At 40.1% G+C, this 20,579-nt stretch overlaps 1 protein-coding gene across 3 annotated transcripts; it reads right to left on the bottom strand.

Annotated features, from left to right (window-relative positions):
• Positions 1-1,358: 1,358 nt before the first annotated feature.
• On the bottom strand, positions 1,359-19,987 carry LOC137127295 (DDB1- and CUL4-associated factor 1-like). Of its 3 annotated transcripts, XR_010914406.1 has the most exons (31): positions 19,396-19,800; positions 18,010-18,206; positions 17,836-17,912; positions 17,579-17,652; positions 16,690-16,803; positions 14,995-15,132; positions 14,034-14,663; positions 13,671-13,772; positions 12,617-12,775; positions 12,150-12,329; positions 11,568-11,677; positions 11,143-11,242; positions 10,770-10,939; positions 10,432-10,556; positions 10,257-10,333; positions 9,548-9,712; positions 9,210-9,365; positions 8,313-8,942; positions 7,103-7,380; positions 6,749-6,947; positions 5,818-5,900; positions 5,618-5,702; positions 5,241-5,474; positions 4,581-4,674; positions 4,310-4,414; positions 4,076-4,149; positions 3,532-3,618; positions 3,213-3,362; positions 2,651-2,777; positions 2,294-2,395; positions 1,359-2,084 (listed from the first exon to the last, which is right to left on the bottom strand). XR_010914406.1 is itself a non-coding variant. In XM_067504097.1 (30 exons), the coding sequence occupies exons 2-30, from the start codon at positions 18,198-18,200 to the stop codon at positions 2,047-2,049; spliced, it is 4,752 nt and encodes a 1,583-aa protein (XP_067360198.1). In that variant the 5' UTR covers positions 18,201-18,206; positions 19,819-19,987; the 3' UTR covers positions 1,359-2,046. The 3 variants fall into 3 exon arrangements, 2 of the variants coding, with proteins under 2 accessions (XP_067360198.1, XP_067360196.1); XM_067504097.1 differs by lacking the exons at positions 2,294-2,395; positions 19,396-19,800 and adding an exon at positions 19,819-19,987; XM_067504095.1 differs by lacking the exon at positions 2,294-2,395 and having other exon boundaries at positions 19,396-19,799.
• Positions 19,988-20,579: the final 592 nt, after the last annotated feature.

The following is a 20,579-nucleotide window of genomic DNA, read 5'->3' as shown; positions in this document are numbered from 1 at the left end:
TTAAAAGAACAACTCGAGAGTTCTGGAGGGTTTCTGTTCTCAGAAACTATAAAAAGGTATTTCAATTAAAAATCTAACTAAGTAATGTGGTTTCAGTCTAAAGGCTCCAAATGATGCCTGAAGGACACAGACTACAATTCACTAACAAAGCAGGTTCTTCCATTTCTTCATCATGTAAAAGCTAAAATAATCTATAAATTTAAAAAAAAAAGAAGGTAAAATTAAATGAAACCTACATGTTCTGACTTTGAAGAACAAATTAGTCACTACTGCAATAGAAGGAGTAGTTCAGAATATTTTACCTTGGTCTAATAGAAACGTGACTGCTGGTCACTCTTCCTGCTTTGCAGCGTTTGTGAAAGTTTCCACCTAGAACACAACTACACTGTAAGAAATTCAGACCTCAGTTCATGTGGGGAAAAAAGTTCACCTGAGATTCATGACATTTTAAGTCCATAGTCCAAAACAAACTTTCACTGCATTTTCCGTTGATAGTCCTTCATCTGTTGCCACGTGTCTCAGTATTGTTTACTGTCAAAGGCATAATAAGCCGCCCCCCAAAAAATATATCCAGTGCAGCTCAGTGAAATGTCATGGGTCTCAGGTGGACTTTGAAGTGAATCTTGTCCAAGGCTTTACAGCTGTACACTTATTTCCCACAGTTTAGTCAAATTGAGGTGGAAATATGTGCAGATAGCAGGATTTTTTTTTATTTTTTACCCCTTTCATGTCAGGTGCACAGTACTCAAGTTTCTAAGATGTTAACAGTGGATGTTAACATGCTGAGGGGAGGAGCAGTGCAGGTCGCTGACCAGTGAAAGCTTGGGGGAAAAAAAAAAAAAAAAATTCCTTTACAGTTCTCATTAACTAAAAAAAAAACATTTTGGGGGATGATTATAATTTCACTGAGCCATTGTGTAGAAAGCTGCTCTGGATGGATTGAAATAGACATGCAGGCCTACAGCCTAAAAAGCAGCTCTATTCTGAAGAAAAACAGGATATTGTGAATATTTACAAGACACTGTATACACGAAGATATGGAGCATTTACCTTTGTGATCTGGCTAGATGATCTTCAAATACACACATGCTATTTGGGGAATGTCACATTTACTATGAGAAGAGAAATGTGTATTAGTGGTTAATTTTTCCATAGTAGGAGAATGAGTCACCAGTAAAATGTATGTGGTTTTATGTTGTTTACCACCTTTATGAGACTCTTCAGATTTTACCAACAATCTGGAAAAACTACTAACTTCTGTACTGAGGAAATTATTTACCTCTTATTTAGCAGAATCCATCTCTAAAAAAGAAAGTCAACAAATTAAGGTTACAGTTCACATAGATATTAATGGTGCCAGTTATAAATTTGGAAATAATCAGAATGAAAATACTACAGAATAAAGTGTACTTTACATTCTTTATTTCCCTGACAGGGAGTTTTATGGATACAAAGTATTTGGCTGTAGCTGAAACCTCACAAAGCTGCAATTCTGTATGTATTTTACACACTGTGTTCCAGATGGGACATGGATATCTGACATATCTGCCACCACCACACACCAACACTGGTGGAGAATTGTTTGGAAAAGTTCCACTAGGATCAGAGTGCTCCCGATATGCTCCTGAATTAAATAGTGAGATGTTAAGAATACTGTAATTAAACATTAAAAACATCTGAGCTAAAGCAGAGCCACGGTGACTCACACAAATACTGAAACAAAAAAAAAAAAAAAAAAAGGAAAAGCAGGTAAAGACAAAAGTCCATATATTAATCCGAGCCCGTCTAACGTTGGGAAATATTCACACAGTCATCTCTCTAAAGTTTAAAATAAATAAAGAGAATATTCCAGATATTTCTGTTGTCCTCCAGGACACTGGTGATGTGCATATCAGCATGTTCACAGTCGAGTTGCCCGATTAAACAAGAAATGTTTAAATGTAAAAAAAAAACAAAAAAAAACAACCAAAGGCCTGTTTCAGGGTCACACTCTCGGCAGAGGAGCATCGTCTCCCCGGTCAGGAAAACAATCCTTCACGGTTCAGTTCAGAGCTCGCTGTCATCATCCGACTGTCCTTGGTAGTCTGCAGCAAGAGACACAGACACACGGTATTAAAAATGCATTTTATGAAAACACAAAATTGTCTACATGAAGGACACTTAACTGTTTTAGTCAATATAGGTTTGTTTGCATTTACATGGAACTTGTTTAAAATATCTTTAGGCTGAAGTTAATTACATTCACTGTGGCAGCCCGCCACATATTGATTTTACAGCTTAAAATTGTTAAAACCTTATTTACTGAAGAGTCTGCTCAGCCTGTCCTTTTCCCAGACATCTCTCTTTAGTATGTGATCTTGACAGTACCTGCTCACTTTCAGTCATTTTGTACTCTCTGTGACAACAGACGCGACCAATAAATACTACAGACTTGCTGAAGTGCTGTACAACCTGCAGTCAATCACAAGAGATGGATTTACCCCTGAAGAGTAAGTGATGAAATAGCACCAAAACTATCCAATGAATATTACCTGTCAGTCAGAATGACCACCTGTTCCGTCCACGTAGTTCTTTTGTCAGATGATCGTTGAGCAGTTTTTTTGAATATTGATGGCAACAAGTTACGAAGATAAACAACACTGTCACTTACAATCAGACTCAGATCTGTCATCACTTCTGTATGACTGGTCTTCAGAGTCATCGTCATCATCATCATCATCATCATCCTCCTCCTCATCATTGTCATTGTCGGTGTTAATGCCAAGAATAGCTGCAATCTGGGGAGAGTAGCAAGAAAACCTTTACTGGGACTTTATGATGTACATTGTAAAACAGATTAGTGTGAGACCCAACACACACCATGACTTTGCTGAAAGTGAGACAAGATTTAACATTGTGAAGACATAAATGTAAACTTGGAGTAGACTTTCAGGGTAGGGGTCAGAGAGACCTGATGTCCCCAGACAGTGTAACAAGTCCACTCAAAGGCTGCCTAAACCTGAAGCTGACAAAAAGTTTGTTTCTAGCACTGCTAACTAACAGGGTTTTAAATGAGGAGTTGTGTGGTTTAGGGACAAGTGTACAAAACACTAAACTTCATTCAGAAATGTGGAGAAAATCTGAACCACAGGGGAAAAAAGGAACAATACGCCCTTCAGTAACAGAAGCATTACTGTGCGATTAGTGCAGCTGTGGTCTGTGGAGCTGTGTACCTCTTCTTCTGTGGGAGAGCTGGCCCGGTCCCCATTTTCTGGATTACTGTTGATCAGTTCATCTAGGAGCGGGTCTGTGTCAATATCATCATCATCGTCGTCGTCATCATCTGTGTCTGAGGAATCATCGTCGTCCTGATCTTCATCATCCTGCAGGAGAATAAAGTGTATTAAAGATAAAACCTAACAAGTAGTTGTGTCATTATCTTTAGAATCAAATCTATATTATTTATGGTGAGTTGGGTGCTGTTTTAACTTTCCATCTCAGTACTCATTAAGTGTTTAGCATTACTAATAAGTATTTTGTTCTGTGTATCACCTCGTCGTCGTCTCCCTCTTCTGCCAGTTTCTGTCGTCCCACTTCGTACAGTCTACACACTGTGTCTGAACCTACTGTGTCCTGATTCTGGAGAAGTAAACAGATGAACAATGGTCGTAAATCTGCTTCCTGTAGAATTTTGTTTGGTAAAAACAACATTATTATCATCATCATTAATTCAATTAATACATTTTATTTATACGTGCACTTCATGACACTCAAAGTCATCGTACAGATGAAAGCAAAATAAAAGAATTAAAATTATATATATATATATATATATATATATAAAAAAGAAATCTGCATGGATATTGAGTTAGGAGGGGCGGTTGGCCATGAAAAGCGGAGGGTGGAGCCCCAGGCACGGCCTGTCCTGCCTGTCACTGACAGAGTGAGTGAGTGGTGTCACAGTTGATCACATACACCATAGTGTAACTCACTCTGCTGTCAAAGAATCAGGGATTCCGTTAAGTAACCCAACGTTTTCATACTCCTATCAACTTCAGACTGCTTCAAAGAAAACCAAACATTTGCAGCAAAGTACCTCAATGAGAGCCAGGTAGTAGTCTTTGCTGTCAGTACACAGGTCAAAGATATTCCTTTTTACGTCCAATGTGACTGAAAAAAAAAAAAACAAAGCAAAAAAAATTAGCTGTGGTAAATGTTGCTGGTTTATACAACAGCAGTTAAAGGAGAAAGCTGCTTTTACTTTATCATCTAAATATTCTTAGGTCAACAACTTGGTGTGCTGCCATTAGTCTGCAACAGTGCAACTTACCAATAGGCTTGTAGTTTGTAGCATCGAAGGTTCTGAAGGACGAGCCGAAGGGACTCTTCATCTGCTGTTCCATAGCATCATCCTCATCGTCGGCTTGAAGTGTTGCTGGAGAAGACCACAACTTTTACAGTCACACACAGCAACATTAACAATGTCTTATCAAACGGCATGTTACAAACATACCGAAGACATTTTGTGAAATAAGTAAATAAATTTAACACAGTTAAAACAGCATTTAAAAAAAATCCGAATACACATCAATGGCTCATACCTCCATACATTATGGTGGCGCTGCGGTTGAAGACCACCCTGCACTGGTCCAGGGCCGGGACAGTGTGCAGAAGGTGGAAGGTCCTCAAGTCCCACTGTCACCTGCTGTCAAGGATGAAAGCTACTGTACAACAAAGGACACTAGAGACGAGCAAACTTGATGTTTTCTTCTCGAACAGGCAACTGTTCTACTTCTGTGTGAAAACACTGTGATTAATCATCTGACAATGAACCTTGTTCTTTCCCTACAAAATATCCCAGACACAAAATCAATCAAATTAAACAACCAGAAAAGATGCAAAATGACCACAAAACACAAAAAAATAGTAAAAACAGTTGGAAAAACATTGGACTTTTTCATGTCCCGTGTGTCATAATTTGCTTGTGCTTGCCAACAATATCCTTTGTTTTTTGAATTCCATCTGATGACGTCCTAACAACCTGAAGGGTCAAAGAAAATGTAGGACTCATTGGATTTGTATCCAATAACATGGCATTACAGTTTTTGTTAGGCCAACAATCTACAGCATTTTAGCTGATTTTTTTCTTAAAGCAAATCTGAATTTTCCCCAAAATTTTAAACTATGCCTGCAAATGTATATTTCATTTAAATTTTGACCACTTACCCCAACCCTTAAAAGTCACCAGGTTTAAAGGATACAATCTCAGTATTTATGATGACCTCCAGACCGTTGGGATGAAAAACCCCACTGATGTTCATATTGAACTTATCAAACTTGTGGATGGCCCGTGACGCCCGAACGTCCCACAGCACCCCATCATTCAGCACCAGCTCGTCGGTGGGGCTGAAGGTGGCACAGTTCCTCTTGTAGTTATTTGCAAGGGTGGGGTCGTTCAGCGTTTGAATTTTGTGGCCTGTCTGAATGTCGTAGATCTGCAGTGAAGAAATAACCAAGAAATGTACAGAAAACTGAGGTTTTAGGTCACAATTTTCGGATCTATGTAGAAGGCACTGATTAAATAAGGAATGGATGATACTAAGAGACTTAAAGAAATGGAAAAACGTGGGTAACTTACATGTGCGATTTGGTCCTTGGTGCCAATGACTCTGTCCTGACAGAGTTTACTGAACTCCACGCTGTGGTCATCTACAAATGAGTTTCTGGGAATAAAAATTGAAAAATATAAATAATAAAAAATTAAATTTCAGAAACATCCAATGGCACAGTTCATACACCTTCAGAAAAGCTAGCTGTGAGGGTGTGTGCGACTTTTACTTCATGCTGAAGACATTGTCCATACTCCAGAGAGCTGACAAGGGGACGCTCCAAGAAGCAGAGGTTAGCAGCAATTTCCCATCCTGAGATATACACACATTGTCATTGAATAAAAAACTTTAATCAAAGACAAAACAATTAGGCAGTGTTAGAACTACTTTTCACTTTGCACAATATACATGTTTTTGTCCAGACAACCCTTTTAATGCTTTTAATTGTATACAAGTTTAATTTTGATGTTAATACTTATCTGGTTTTATGTATTTTATGTTTTCATTTTTTTAGGATTAGGCTTTTATTCAGCCTTTTTATAAAGCTGTACATTCTCATATTTTGACATCACATGATTTAAATGGCGTTCATAAATAAATGGTGTTCAATATTGTTTGGAGGTTGGCCACCTATGTGTCTAGCCCCCACTGGTTAATTATGTGTTACTCTTTTAACATGTGCATACAGTATACACACCGTCTACACATTCTGTAAACTACCCCGATGCACTGTGCCAAAACCCATCAGCACAATAAAGAAGATACTTCCATTAGTCAGTCGGTGTTGCTGAGTTCATTTCACCTCTGTAATCACACTTGAGCCCCTTGTGGACTGGTGAAGTAGCACCAGCAAACTCTCTCATCAACTCTTCCATCAGACAGGAATTTTCTACTTCCTCTGTGAGTGATTTAAACGTCACAACACGCACACCTGTTTTCGGTCCGTGAAAATATTAGGACACAATCTTCCATGGACGCCATGTTTGTTTACTACTGTGTTCATTGAAATGCTGTTGTCATCTGTATTTCTGTACACGAACTATGTTCTGGACCTTAATCTTCGAATTGTTATGCTCATTTATTGGCAAAACTAACCATGATTTGTTTTGCTTTGAGCTTACTATGCAACCTGAAAGCAGCTGTTAGGCATGTTGCCTTACCCTGGAGGGTTCCAGGTGTGTGATGGCAGATGAGTGACAGGTATAGCTGGCTTCCTCTTCTCCAGAAAAGACATTGTAGAATTTAAGCAGACCATAGCAGGTTCCCAGTATCAGGAAACGCTCGCAGGCTGAGAAGGCACAACAGGTGAAACTGCTCTCGTCTCCATCGCCTTTGTGGAAGACCGACACCGGCCGAAACCTAAAGAGAGGCAAAGAAAGGGGAGCCAGTTACAAAGAGAGGAAAAAAAGAGAAAGGCCAAGACACATTTCTTGTAGCTTGAAATAAACTCCTACAAAACTCTCGCACAAAGGCTTTTACTCTACAGGTGAACAGTGTCTGTGTTACGTTTTCACCTGCTGAATATTAGATGTCTGTCCAGACATCCCCGGTCCACACCTCCATATTTCGGGTAAAGAACCCTTCTCCCCAGGCGAGCGGTGAAGTTGGTAGGTGCCTGTTGCCTCTGCTTGGGCTCAGGGCATCGATGGGGGGTGAAAAGAGAGAATGGGGGGCACGTGGTGACGGGATTCGGGCAGCGGGCATGCTGTTCCCTCAGGTACTCGGTGATGATACTGTCAAGGGTCGGGGGGGAAGGCAGGTGGCGCTCCACTTGCTTCTTCATGGCTGGAGTCTGGTTAGAAGAGAGAATGCATGTCCCAGTAATCAGGAATCTTTATCGAGATCAGTATTTGCCATCATTAGGTTGTTGTAACATATTGTAAAGCCGGTACCATCCTGTTAGCTCCTGTATTTCGTTCCATACAGTACCATGAGGAGAAAAACTGCACTCAAGCCAAACAACCCAAGTTGATTTGCTTCATGGTATAAAAATAAAGAATCTTTAATCTTTCTTTTTCTAAAGAATATTTTTGTTCTTGGGCTCTAATGAAATAGCTTCGGACAATTTACAATTCTGAAAACTGTTTTTTTTATTATTATAATCGGCCTTTATAGAGCACTTATTCTTCAGTACTGTGTGAGACGGTTTATTTTAGCTCCTGCCACTTGAGGCCAAGGGTCACGGAGGGACTGGAGGTCCAGTCTGTTGTCCTTCATCTTATCCTTCATGTCTGTAATGTATAAAGCTGTAATGTCATTGTGATTGTCAACAGTGTAAACTGTAAACAGTGTTACTGTTCTAAACTAAATTAATTGCACATCTGTCTGTCCTGGAAGAGGGATCTATCCTCTGTTGCTTTTTCTTGTTAAAGTTTATTTTAGTTTTTCCTTGCTGCAGTACACGGAGGAAACGCACACAAGCACAGGGAGAACATTCAGACTCCACACAGAAAGGCAGGTAGATTTGAACCCGGGGACCTTCCAGCCATGAGGCGGCAGTGCGAACTGCTCAACGGCCATGCCACAACAGCTGTGCATGTAAACATGCACACACATGGATGTCTGTGAGGAGAACTCTAACTATTTTTTAAATAATTGTTATCATTATCAGTAAACGTCTTAAATGTGTTGGATTTCTCACTGCAGTGACAAAATAAGGACAAAAAATGCCAATCAATTAAAGGACCGATGATACTCAGTAATGAATAAGTGATGAGCACTGACCTGTATGAAAGCGCCATGGTCTGACTTCTGTTTCAGTGCAAGTTTTTTTCCTGAGTTGCAAATACTTGCCGGGCGTTCCCGTGTGAACAAAATCCGGGTAACTGGATGTGAGCCCTGAGTAGGTGGGGGAGGAGAAGATAGGGCAGAGGTAGACAAAGAGAAGTATGATGAGTTAGAAACTGCAAGCGAACGTGAAGGAGAGGGAGAGGTGATGGAGGGTACAACAGCTGAGGACACAGGAGAGGCGCCAACGTGACCGGCAATACGAGCTGCAATCCCACTGGCCAAACGGCAAGTTCTGGGAATTACACAGGAAGGAGGAGGGGTGGCACAGGAGGAAGCATTCAGACACAGAGATCCCGAGGACAAGTTAGCCTCCTTTACAAGGGTGTTAGCTGTTTCGTGGAGGCCTTTAGCCATGAGGTGGTTTCTGATCAGCATGAGGAGTTCCTTCTCAGAAAAGGTGATCCGTGACTGTGCAACCACATTAGCCTTTTGCAGACGAGCCAACGAGACGTCAGTACCCATCAGGAGCGGTTTGCCGGACACTCGCTCGATGAGTTCAGCAGCGTAGCGGCAGAAACGGATGTGCTCGCTGCGCTTGTCCTGCAGCACTGGCTCCTTCATTAGCTAAGGAGGAAAAAGGGCAAAAATGTAACTATGTTTGTTCATGATGATAAAAAGGCAAAATCCTGTAGTCAACATTTTCCAAAAATTATCCCCCTTTCAGCTCATCAAACAAGAGATTAAACTAGAAAGCAGTAATCCAAACCTCTGCTGTGAATCTAAACTGTACACAATGATGAGGTACAAGTGCACGGATGTAAAGTTTCTTTAGATCTAAAGTTCTCATTTTTCCTAGGCCTGTGCACTAATTTTGAATTTAGATAAACTCACCTGTTGAATGTGGCCACTGGTGAATAAAGGTAGTTTGCTGATGATCTGACTGATCGCCGAGCTGCGTGAGAGGCCAACAAGAGCCTTGCAGGCTAGAGCACGGATTAGGTCTGCATCAGTGATGGGCATCTTCAGCGACAGCAGAGACAGAAGCACCTGGGGGAAATGAGAAAATGTTTGACTCACAGAAGAGCTGTTCCTGTTTTTAAATTTATATAAAAAGGAGAATAAATCAGGAGAAAGAACAAATATTTCTAACAGCACAGCTGCATTTTTTTGCACTTGGACTTGCGCTGTAGTGATGAAACAAAGTCATACAGTTTTCCTTTCAAACTTACCTTTATACCATTATTATTCTGTACCACTTGCCACATGTGGGCCAGCACTCTGTTGTGGGGGGCAGGAAGCTGCTGGGGATAAAAGGGGGGCTTGATGGGGGCAGCAGCAAAAGCACCAACCGTGTTGAGGCTCTTGTCTGGACCGCACACACAGTTTATTATTACCTGGGAGGGAAAAGGCCAGGGAATGAGATTAAGAACACGAACACATCACAAGTTTTTAGAGGCTTGGACTTGTATATAAACTCTATATAGCAAATAAATGGTACAAGTACTTAAGTATAGTGTTTGAGGAAATGTAACTTATTAAATCATATTTTTAAGGCTCATTTGAAACAATGAACCAGGTGTGCACATTATGATGCTGCCATTTCTCCTGTTCATACTGACCATTAAGAGATCCATTCCTTAAGTAGCTAAGTCTATGTTCTGTGTAAACTGTATATTCTAATGTTAGTTTCCTTGTTGAGCTGTGTTTGAGAGATACTGACACAAAGAGAGAATTGTTGAACTTATTAAGATAAAATGCTGCATCCACATATTGGCTTCAGATAAACCTATGAATGCATATTTGTACAGAGTAACTGTGGATTTATCGAGTCAGTGGATCCATTACATGAGTTTCATGATGATGATTACAGTTAGCAAAAAAATGTGCCTATGTGACTATAACTAAAAGCCAAACTAATAACTTTTATAACCCATCTACTTGTAGTGCAGACTTCTGGATCTCGGCATCATGGAAAAACACCTCGCCCTCTGCGACGCCCAGGATGATGCTCATACCTACAGCAGAGACAAGAGACACCATGAAAAAACACCCAAACCTCGAAACCTTCAAAATTGAGCATAACTGGAGGAGAAATCTGAGGAGTTCCACTGACCCACAGTGGAGACAGGGGACCTGGTTTCATCTAGAATCTGCACAGTGTCGGCCAGAACCAACTGAACTTTAGGAACCACTGTCAGGGTGGCGAGGATGTCCAAGGCGTAACGCACCGTATCACTCCTTTACAGACAAACAAGATTAAAATGAATGAAATTATTCATCTATGTTGTAACTTTGTTAATACATATCTGGGTAAGGTGATACCATTTTACTTTTCTGGGGTATTTCATTGCAATCAAAGTCTGCATTTGTTTGCCTGTCTTAGTTATGGGACCTGATGATGATCATGTCACCAATGGTGAACTAATGCTGTATGTGTACATAAAACTTTACCTGCCAAAGTAAGTCCTCCAGTCACAGGCTGTAGATATAAGCTGCAGCATTAAAGGGACACAGGACAACTTGTAGAAAAGCTCGACTGGTTCCCAGTGGAGCTGAGGAGGTCCACATTCAATGAGAAACTTCATCATCTCGATTATCTGCTCTCCGGTGTAAGTATATGCCTGGATTGGGGAATCACAGGTATAAAGGTATACAAAGCATGTACAGCATTACTAAAAAACCTGTATTCTTCATTACTTTGCCCTTTGGGTTCTTCTACATCTTTTCCTACTAAAAACCAGCAGCTTCAACAGTGCTGGCTCTTACACAACGTTCATTTCAAAAAGCACACAGGGTTGATGATAATGAAAGCTCCATCACATACCTTGTAAAACGGCTGCTGGGGAACGATGGTTTCTCCATCTGACGCATGCAGTGACTGTCTGACCTGTTCAGCCTTTAATGCCAGGTGGGCTTCAAAGTACCTTAACAAAGTCATCAATAATCAACTAACGCACATGGTGTTAGGTCTTAAAGCTGCAAGTACAATAAACAAACAGTTTTGCACTTTATTAAGCAAGATTTTAACTGTTATATTACAAAAGCAAGAGATGAAGGTCCAACTGAGATTGATGTTCTTACACTACATCTTTAAGCTTTGTTGTAAATTTAAAAATGTTACATAAATGTTATTTAACTACATGCGTGCAGCTGAGTAATAAGTAAAACTAGAACTCTTGTCTCTTTACTTCAAGCTGTGCATGTATTACTATATCACTTAATGCATTTAATCACGTCTTTCCATAGTACCTGCGCAGGGCCATGCAGGTATGTTTGGCTGTCTGTCGGCTGGAGAACACTTGGTCATCACTCATGATGGACACCTCATTCTCTGGGTTAAGAATGTCTAGAGTGCTGATCTAAAGGCAAAGGAAAAAAAAAAAGAATCACGATATGTGGCACAGTAAATGTATACTAATATTTAGTGTTATTGGTATATGACTAAATTATTGTATACTAACATAGTCACTTTCATATCCCATAACCAATGTATATCACGATGGAACATTGTTTCTATAACTCCACAATAAAAGGAATAGAGCACAATATGAAACGGCAGACATTTCTCCATCATCTCACTATGCATTGCATCGTCATTTCTCACCGTGAGTAATTAACTCACCTTGAGTTCAGTCTGATTCAACTTTTATCCGCCAAATCTTATGGTTCTACAGTGTTCAGCTTTTTGAGCAAAAGATGGGACAAAGGTCTTAAATATTTGTTTTATACCGTAGCTGCAGGGGAAATATTTGAAACAACTGCATAGGAGAGATGGTGTTTGGCTGCAGCGATTATGAAGATAACAACAATAGGTTTTGTAACAATACTGACCAAGTTGACGAGCTTGCGCAGGCCGTCCTGTTTGTCGAAAAGCTGCAGCACTGCCCTAAAGGAGAAAGCAATGGAGAAAAACATGGTGGCGTGGCAGACGCCTGAAGCATGGGACGACTCCAACAGCCACAGAGCATAGGACACCATGTCTGACAGCACAGCACTGGGAAGCAGGCACACCTACACACACACAAACAGTAGGGATGAAGAACAGAATGAAATCACTTATTATAGGCACTTCAGCACATAAAGGGCTTCACCAAACCAAATCACTTTGGAATGGAGGTGGTCCATGAAACTCACAGCACTACTTCCATAAAACATCAAATCAAAGCTAACATTTTTAAGATGCAAGTGATATTTTTGTATTTAAAAGAACAATTAATGTATTTATTTCGTCTTTGGACGTGAACAGTTTCATCCCTTGCAATTCTAACCGAGACCAGAAACAAAACCTATTCTCTTACCCTCTCTAGAGCATCTTGGTTGTATGCCAGGTAGTACAAGCAGAGTGAAACTCCAGTTGCAGCCATGGAAGGCCTCGGGATATGCAGGAGCTTCTGCACTCCTCCGTGAGCGATGAACTCTGCTGCAAACTTCTTATGGAGGAGCAGCGAGGCCAGATACTGAGAAGAGAGGGAGGTGGACACCGATTGGCCACCTCATTTATTTTCAGTAGTGTGGCTGAAACATTAGAACCACCCCTTCCTATAATGCACTCCAGTACAACTCCAATACCCACTTTGACCTCAGTAATAAACATAGTTTTTAGGTTGAAACTGTCAGAAAAGTGATAATTCTACTGAGAAACATATATATACCCTTGTAAAAGTAGAATTCAGGGCAGAGCCACAGTCTGGGATTGGTTTAAACTGCACAGGTGGTCATAATGTTCTGCCTGATTGGTGTATGTACCTGCATTTTCACTGGGAACAACCACTGTGTACAGTTTACCTTCCTCATTATAGAAACTAGCTTCTAATTCCCACTGAGAAAGCATTTTTCTGCGAAACGAAAATCAAGACTCTAAATTGATAAACAAAATCATTCAAACAGTCATTTTCACATAAATAATATAATTAAGCGATTCATCTCAACTAAGAAAGGAGTCATATAATTGATGGATGGATTAAGTAAGTCAAAAGGATTAATAACCTACAATAATTTAAGTTTTGTGTAAACCTGAAATGTACAAACATAGTGTACTGTAGCAGCAGTGACAGATCTTTTTGGATGAAACAGTGACGCTCACTAAGCCTTTTTTCAATTCTATCATCAAGCAATTTTACCGTGATTTGATCAGATTTTTCTCATCATAATCTTAAACTGATGTGAAGCACCTTGCATTTTTCCTATTTACGAAAAGACGATAAAATTCACAATATGGTACCAAGTCTTGTTGGAAAGTAAACACAGAGATGGACAGTTGTCTTTACAAAACAGGATTTCCTTGACTTTAATTGGTGTGTTAAATCATTCAGCAAAAGTCCTGCTGTATCCATGGTGGTTCAGTGGTCTTACCAAGAGGGCATCAAATGTAAGCTGGACATTCTTGCTCTGCCTGAGGTCAATGTAGTTCATCAGTAACGACCGTGTGTCGAGCTGCATGAAGACGGCCAGCAACTAAAGAGGAGCAAACAGTTTATTTAATAAGGTGGGGGAAAAAAAAACAAGAGATTTAAAGATGGTGTGGTTAATGCAGCGTGAGGAGCAGGGAATCATTTAAAACAAATCTATACACACCCAAGTGTTTATTTTTCAAACTGTTTATGGAAACTCTTTTTCAGTTTTTATATCATATTACAGTAACTAATCCCTTAGATGTGTGCTTTTAGACCCTTGGTGCATATGTTATTAGCATCAACTGTGAATAGTTAGTCTCACCTCCTGGTAGTCTCCGAGCGGCGTCAAATACTGCAGAATAAGCCTCTGCTCCATGGCCGCACTCAGCGGTGACAGGCAGTACTCAGAGCCAATCAGCATCGGGCTCAGCTCAGACCAGGAGGAGCTGTTGTTCCGCTGCTCCCTGGAATCATTTCGCTCCACCTCCTCCTCTGTCCTGCAGGAGGAGGAAGAGGTGAAGTTGACTTTCTGCTTGGCCTTTCTCCCGTTCTCCTTCACCTCCTGTCTCTTCCTTTCACCTTCTCTTCCTCCCTGTTTGTGCTCCGTCTCTGTAGTGGCAGGGTCCATGCTCGCTGGGTAAATAAAATCTGGAAGCTGTTGTGTTGAACTAGATGTCTGGGCTGAACTGATCAGAGACAAAGGTTTTGAATTGGTCTTTGACACTGGCCTGCTGCTCTCTGTGTCTATTTGTCTCCTTTCCTCCTCCTCCTCCTCCTCTCCTTCATCTTCCCCCTCAGCCTTGTTACCCTGCAGATTTTTGGAGATGCTCGAGGTATGGGCCGTTTTAACCTGAGAGTCTTGAGGTAGATTATCAGGGGTTTCGGAAGGACAAAACTGACTCGTGGCCTCTTTAGCCTGCAGCTCGTGTAGGCGCCGAATCATGATGGCTACCTGGATGTTAAGATGAAATATATGATATTAAAATTCATAGCATCTTCAGCCAACTGGGTTCATGAAATTGCTGTCGCTTAAAATGGTATTTAATGCTGGGTAAGCATTTGTTAGTAACAAAGTATGACTGCGGTTTCCTAAAAATATAAGATTTTATGGACTATCACAAGAAAAGAATTTTCTTAAAAACGGACATCTTCTTATCATCATGCCAACATGGGAAACGTAGGTTCATTCAAGTCAGTCCCCAGATTTCTGTTCACACTACATGGACCTAAAGAACAAGGCTGTACTTCGCATATTGTACTAACTACAGACATGTGAGACCCACCAGCTGAGCATTCTGTTCTCGATAGTTGGCCGCCACCTCCTGGAGGCTCATGGCTTTGGCCAGCAGGCCTGTGGCGTAGATGCACAGTGGCCGCTCTGCTTCACGAGCCCAGCTGAATAACTTCTCAATGAGACCTTCCTGTTACACACAAAGAGATGTGACTCTCTCACGGATCACCAGATTTAAAGATATGTTTTACAAACAGCACTAAATAAACATGTACTTACAGAATACAATTTTGTGACAATTAATATATCAGGTATTCAGTTAAAATAAAACACACTGTTACTGTAATTAGTGATTTGTCTTTGCCTTATTTAGGTTCCTTTGTAGGTCATAAAAATCCAAGTGCAAAGGTAAAGAAAGTGATATTCTATTAAACTCAAAAATGGGGGGGTTGTGGTCTGTTAACCCAATAATTTAAAGCACAAAAAGAGAGGTGAGAACCAGATCAATGACATGTTGCCGAAATGTAGTGACATTTTACTTACTTTAACATTTTACCCAGAACGACACCTTTATTTCCCTTGATAAAAAACTAATTAATTGTTTTCTTCTTCTGACAGTGGTCTTTATGTGTAGGGGTGGGGGGGACATATTGAGGTATTCGGTTATGAAAATACGTCGATTTACATAAGGTGCATCTATGAGTCGCCAGCAGGGCTCAAAATTTTTGGTGTCCTCTTGTTCAGGGACAGTAGAAACGATTCGGGACAATAGAGAAAATCTTTATTTGTGAAAAAAATCAAATCGATAAACTTGGAGCAGCTTCTTCTCTCTGAGTAAGAACAGAGCTCAGCCAAGTGTCTCTGTCTGCAGCCGAGAGACAGCAGACAGCTCAGGTAAAGTCAAAGTTCCTCTTTAACTCAAAATGACAACAACAGTGCAAACGTGCAGAAAAATGATTGTTTCAGCTGTACCTCCAGTTTCCCATCCACCATTAAGATTTCAGCACATCAAGCTTTTTGGTTAATCGCTAACTGCTACGAACACATAGTTCACATCCATCTAAAGCTGGAGGTTAGAAACAGCTTGATGTGCTGCACTTAATGCACTAACTGTTCAACCTAAGTGGGTTTATTCTCCTAAAGCAAAGAACAATGTCAGCATTTCACCACTGTTCCCTAAACCATAGCCAAATAGACTAAAGATAAATATATACTTGTGACTACGAAGTGACCTACAAATCTGCTGATATGAATTTAAAATAAGTCAAACTGCTACTTTAACTGTTATTTAAACTAAAGTAAACTAAAGTATTAATAACTGTATTCAATTTACAGTAAATTTCCATCACAGTATGCCAGTCAGAAGGTTTTCAGATTTGGTCATATTTGTTTGTTTAAAGAGTGATTGAATACAATATTTAAAAATAAAAGATTGATGAAGAAATAATTTTATTATGAGTAAATTCTTTGTTATTTAGTCTTTATATAGTGTTTGTTAAAATTATTAATTAATCCCCCGAAGTTCAATTACAAGTTTCTGGTAGCTGTCAATATCTTTTTAATATTAGAATAATTGTCACATTTCAAGTCTTCAACTGTCTCTTTGACTTTTCTGTCCATAAATGATCAATTTGTTGCCATCAGGGTCTGCAAACCCTTCTTTCTGTGCTTTGGATATTAACAAACTCACTAATACAGCCACCAAACCCCTTGACACAAATTAGTAATTTAACTTTTGATGTTTTACCTTTTCCTGGAAGACGACGGTGGTCTCCAGGCCCGGCATGATGTTCTGCAGCAGACGACATGCTGCTGTGTTAAGGCTCAACTCTCTGCTGGTCATTATATATGTGTCCAACAGCTGAAAAACACACCCATGAATTACATTAAAGATCCTGTTTTGCGGCAAATCAACCCTCCTTCATTTCTTTTTTTAACAATTGACATTAAAAAACAGGAGACTCATTAACCTTATTATGTGAATATGAATAAAACTGATAATTATGTAATGAATGGAGTAAAGGCATTACAAACAGCTCATACACTACATCTGCTGTTTAAATCATGCTTGATTAAAAATAAAGAAATTCATAGTTTAAGCAGATTAATTTCTTCTTCTGGAAAAATACAGTCTTAAACAGATGCCAAAGCAAATTTAGCTGAAACCTAATGTCATTTAATCAATTCATCAAATCACAGAAAATGTATTGGCAACTATTTTGATACTTCATCAGTTAAAAGTAATTTACAAGCAGAAAATGCTAAGTTTTCTCTGCTGCCTAACTGTATTTTACTGTAAATCGTATATCTTATAGGTATAAGACTGATGGTTGGACAAAAACCATTTGAAGGCATCAGCTTGGACACTGGGAAGATCATTATTTGTAAACGATGTATTGCTTAATTAAGAAAGTTATAAAAGTGGCCTTAAATAAGAGAAAATGCATATATTCTTAAACCTATTTTATATTAGGAAATAAAAAAACCTTCAAGACATCCTAAAACAAAATAATGGTATGTTTTAGATTCAAACACTCTTTTTTAATGAGAATGGAACCCACGAATCCCATTTTGATGAAAATACACATAGCTCTTACAAATCAAATGATGAACTGCAAAAATCTAGCAGTGCTCACCGCATTAGTGAAGTCGCTGTTCGTAAAGAGCATCTTCAGAAGTTGTCCCAGCATGCAGTCCGGGTCTGCCCGACCTGCAAAGTTCATCAGATGTTAGGCACACGAAAACCCACCACGCAAATGAACCAAAGCTCAGAAACCCATGACTCCCGCATTCATTGTTATAAATACTTAAAGGCATCCTTCAATTTGACTTAATCAGGTGCACAAATTCTGAAAAAACTGTTCATAACAGTATAATTATTGCATGTGACAACCTGGATGACGATCATCGAATAGATCAGGGTCTCTTTTGTAATACTCTCCTGTCTCTCGCTCAAGCAGCTCAGATATTCTGCGGAAAACACAGAGACACTTGAAGAAATGCAGACAAACAGAGGGATGGACAAAAGGCTCTGACCAAAGATTTTCCTGAACAAATCACTGCTCACTTAGTAAGAATGGACACTAGCTGCTCCGGGGGGCTCAGCTGTGCCTCCCGCCATTCGTCGAGCAGCGTGGCGAGTTCCGCCTTGGCGTCCACAGACATGGCTACAGCCATGGCAGCCGACACAGCAGCCGAAAAAGCAGATGACAGGACAGCAGACAGGGCAGCCGCTGGTTCTTCTTCTGGGGAAGACATTGTTACCTGGAAGACAGATTGAGGAGGAGGAGGATAGTCGGGTGATGAGCAAACAAAAGGAGAACAGCAAAGAGGATAGAAGAATGAGGACAGTTGAATAATTCAATTCAATTCAACTTTATTTATATAGCGCCAATTTACAACAAAGTCAACTCAAGGCACTTTACAGAATAAAGTCCAGACTACACAAGTATGTAGAAGTAACCCAACAAATCCCCCTTGAACAAGCCTTAGGCAACAGTGGAGAGGAAAAACTCCCTTTAACGGAAGAAACCTCCAGCAGAACCAGGCTCAGGGTAGGCGACCATCTGCCTTGACCGGTTGAGGTGAGTGGAAAGTGGAGAAAGAAAAGAAAAGAGCAACGAAAAGCAACAACAAAACAACAACAAAAAGCATAACTTCATATTTTTTCACGTGCTTTATTATATATCCAAGTTTAAGTTCTCTTTAATAATCATATAATACTACACACACCACGGGGTGAAAGAAGAAAAATAGTAAATAAATAAATGGAATTGCTAACAAGTCAAAGGCATCTGAAACATGCTGGGGGCTCCCACCCAGACACGATTTAAGATTAAACGTATAAGAGAGGCAACAAGTGAACTTTACATTTATTGAATTCTACGTTCCACAACTGAGCTGATAACAAAATAATTCCACAGAATACGTTCCACAAATTAATTCCACAGAAACAGCCAAACAAAACACTGTTTCCTTGACAACTGGTTAGGCAAATATGCTTACTTATTAATTTACCTAACCATTCAAGGCACAGTAACCACACAAAAAACAGAAGTAGAAGAATTACAGAAAAAACTCCCTGTGGTTCACACACAAGGTTTTATAGGGGCATAGGTTCAAGTACATAATTTTGTTTATTTTGAAATTTAATTAGCCCTAGAATACTATATGTATGCACATATGCAGTATAACAAACAAATACTAGCCACTTGAACTAAAGTGAGCTATTCATCAAAATAGCACCCAGCTGGCTGACAGATGAATAATTTTGGCCTATCTGCCTGTAGTAAAAAAATTTATTAAAACATAAGTTAGGAAGTTTAAATAGATAGTTTGTCACTCATCACCTAGTCGGGTCAGAGTAACTGCAGACGCTAAGTAACTTAAGTACTTAATTACCTCGCACCACCTGGATAACCACCAAATCCAAATCCCGCTTTCTACTACTCACCACCAGCTGTCTGAGTGCGGCTCGCAGTCGAGGCATCGCAGAACAGATACCTCCCTGTTTCAGACTCTTGACAGAATGTTCTTACAGTTCCAGAAGTTCGTGTGTGTCTGTGTCCACACCAACAGGTGTCCTCAGCCCCGGACAGCTGCCTCATCACCAGAGGACGCGTTCTCAGCGGCTTGGAGGTGGCAGCTAGCAAACTGAGCTAACCTGTCCACATTTACGCCGCTTCTTTTGGTTTATCTGCATTTTCGCAGATTGACACAACACCGTGTCCTCCCTGTGCGTCATGTCCTGATAAGTGAAAGCTCCTAATCCCTCCGGTGAAGGGGCAGCAGCGGCGGCGGAATATTGACAGTTGGTTACCTCATGTTAGAATCGGTCACAAGCAGCCCCAGTTAGCCGTCTAAAACACTCACTCACCTGAACACAAACGCCTTCTGTGCTGTACTTCTCGGTTCAACTCGCTGTTTACGGACTTTCCGCTGAAATTGCCGGGAAAAAAGCCACAGAAATAACTCTCACATTGAACGTTTCAAAAGTTTCACGTTTATTTTCAAACTTCTCCCGGTGGACGCAACAAACGTCACCGAACGATAGTCGACGTTAGATGACGTAAGCGAACCAGAGCGAACGTCCTCATGGGATTTGTAGTTCAAAGAGCCAGCAAACCTGATTTATGCTTTGCTTAGTCGATGGTGCATTTAATTGCATGTCTTCAAGTGCTGCGCTTTTCTGAGGTGTTTGTACTTTTATTTTTTTGATGATGAAAACACACATACCTTGTAAAATGTCTGCTGGCGAACGATGCAGTGACTGTCTGACCTGTTCACCCTTTAATGCCAGGTGGGCTTCAAAGTACCTTAACAAAGTCAATCATCATCACAAATTAATAATCAACTAACGCATGTAGTGTTAGTTAGGCAAGTACAATAAATAATCAGTTTTGCACTTTATTAAGCAACATTTAAAATAGTTTTATTGCATAAGCAAGAGATGAAGGTCCAACTGAGATAGACGTTCTTAGCCTACAACACTTTATAAAAAGGCGTGCAGCTGAGTAATATGGAAAACTGGAAAGCTCGCCTCTTTACCGCAAGCTGTGCATGTATTACTGCATGTAGTCATGTCTTTCCATAGATGGTAGTAGCTGCAGGCCATGCAGGTATGTTTGGCTGTCAGCA

Source organism: Channa argus, chromosome 5 (assembly GCF_033026475.1).
Source record: "Channa argus isolate prfri chromosome 5, Channa argus male v1.0, whole genome shotgun sequence".
Taxonomy (NCBI): Eukaryota; Metazoa; Chordata; class Actinopteri; order Anabantiformes; family Channidae; genus Channa; species Channa argus.
The sequence above is the reverse complement of the archived record's forward strand: the minus strand, read 5'-3'. Positions and strand labels throughout refer to the sequence as shown.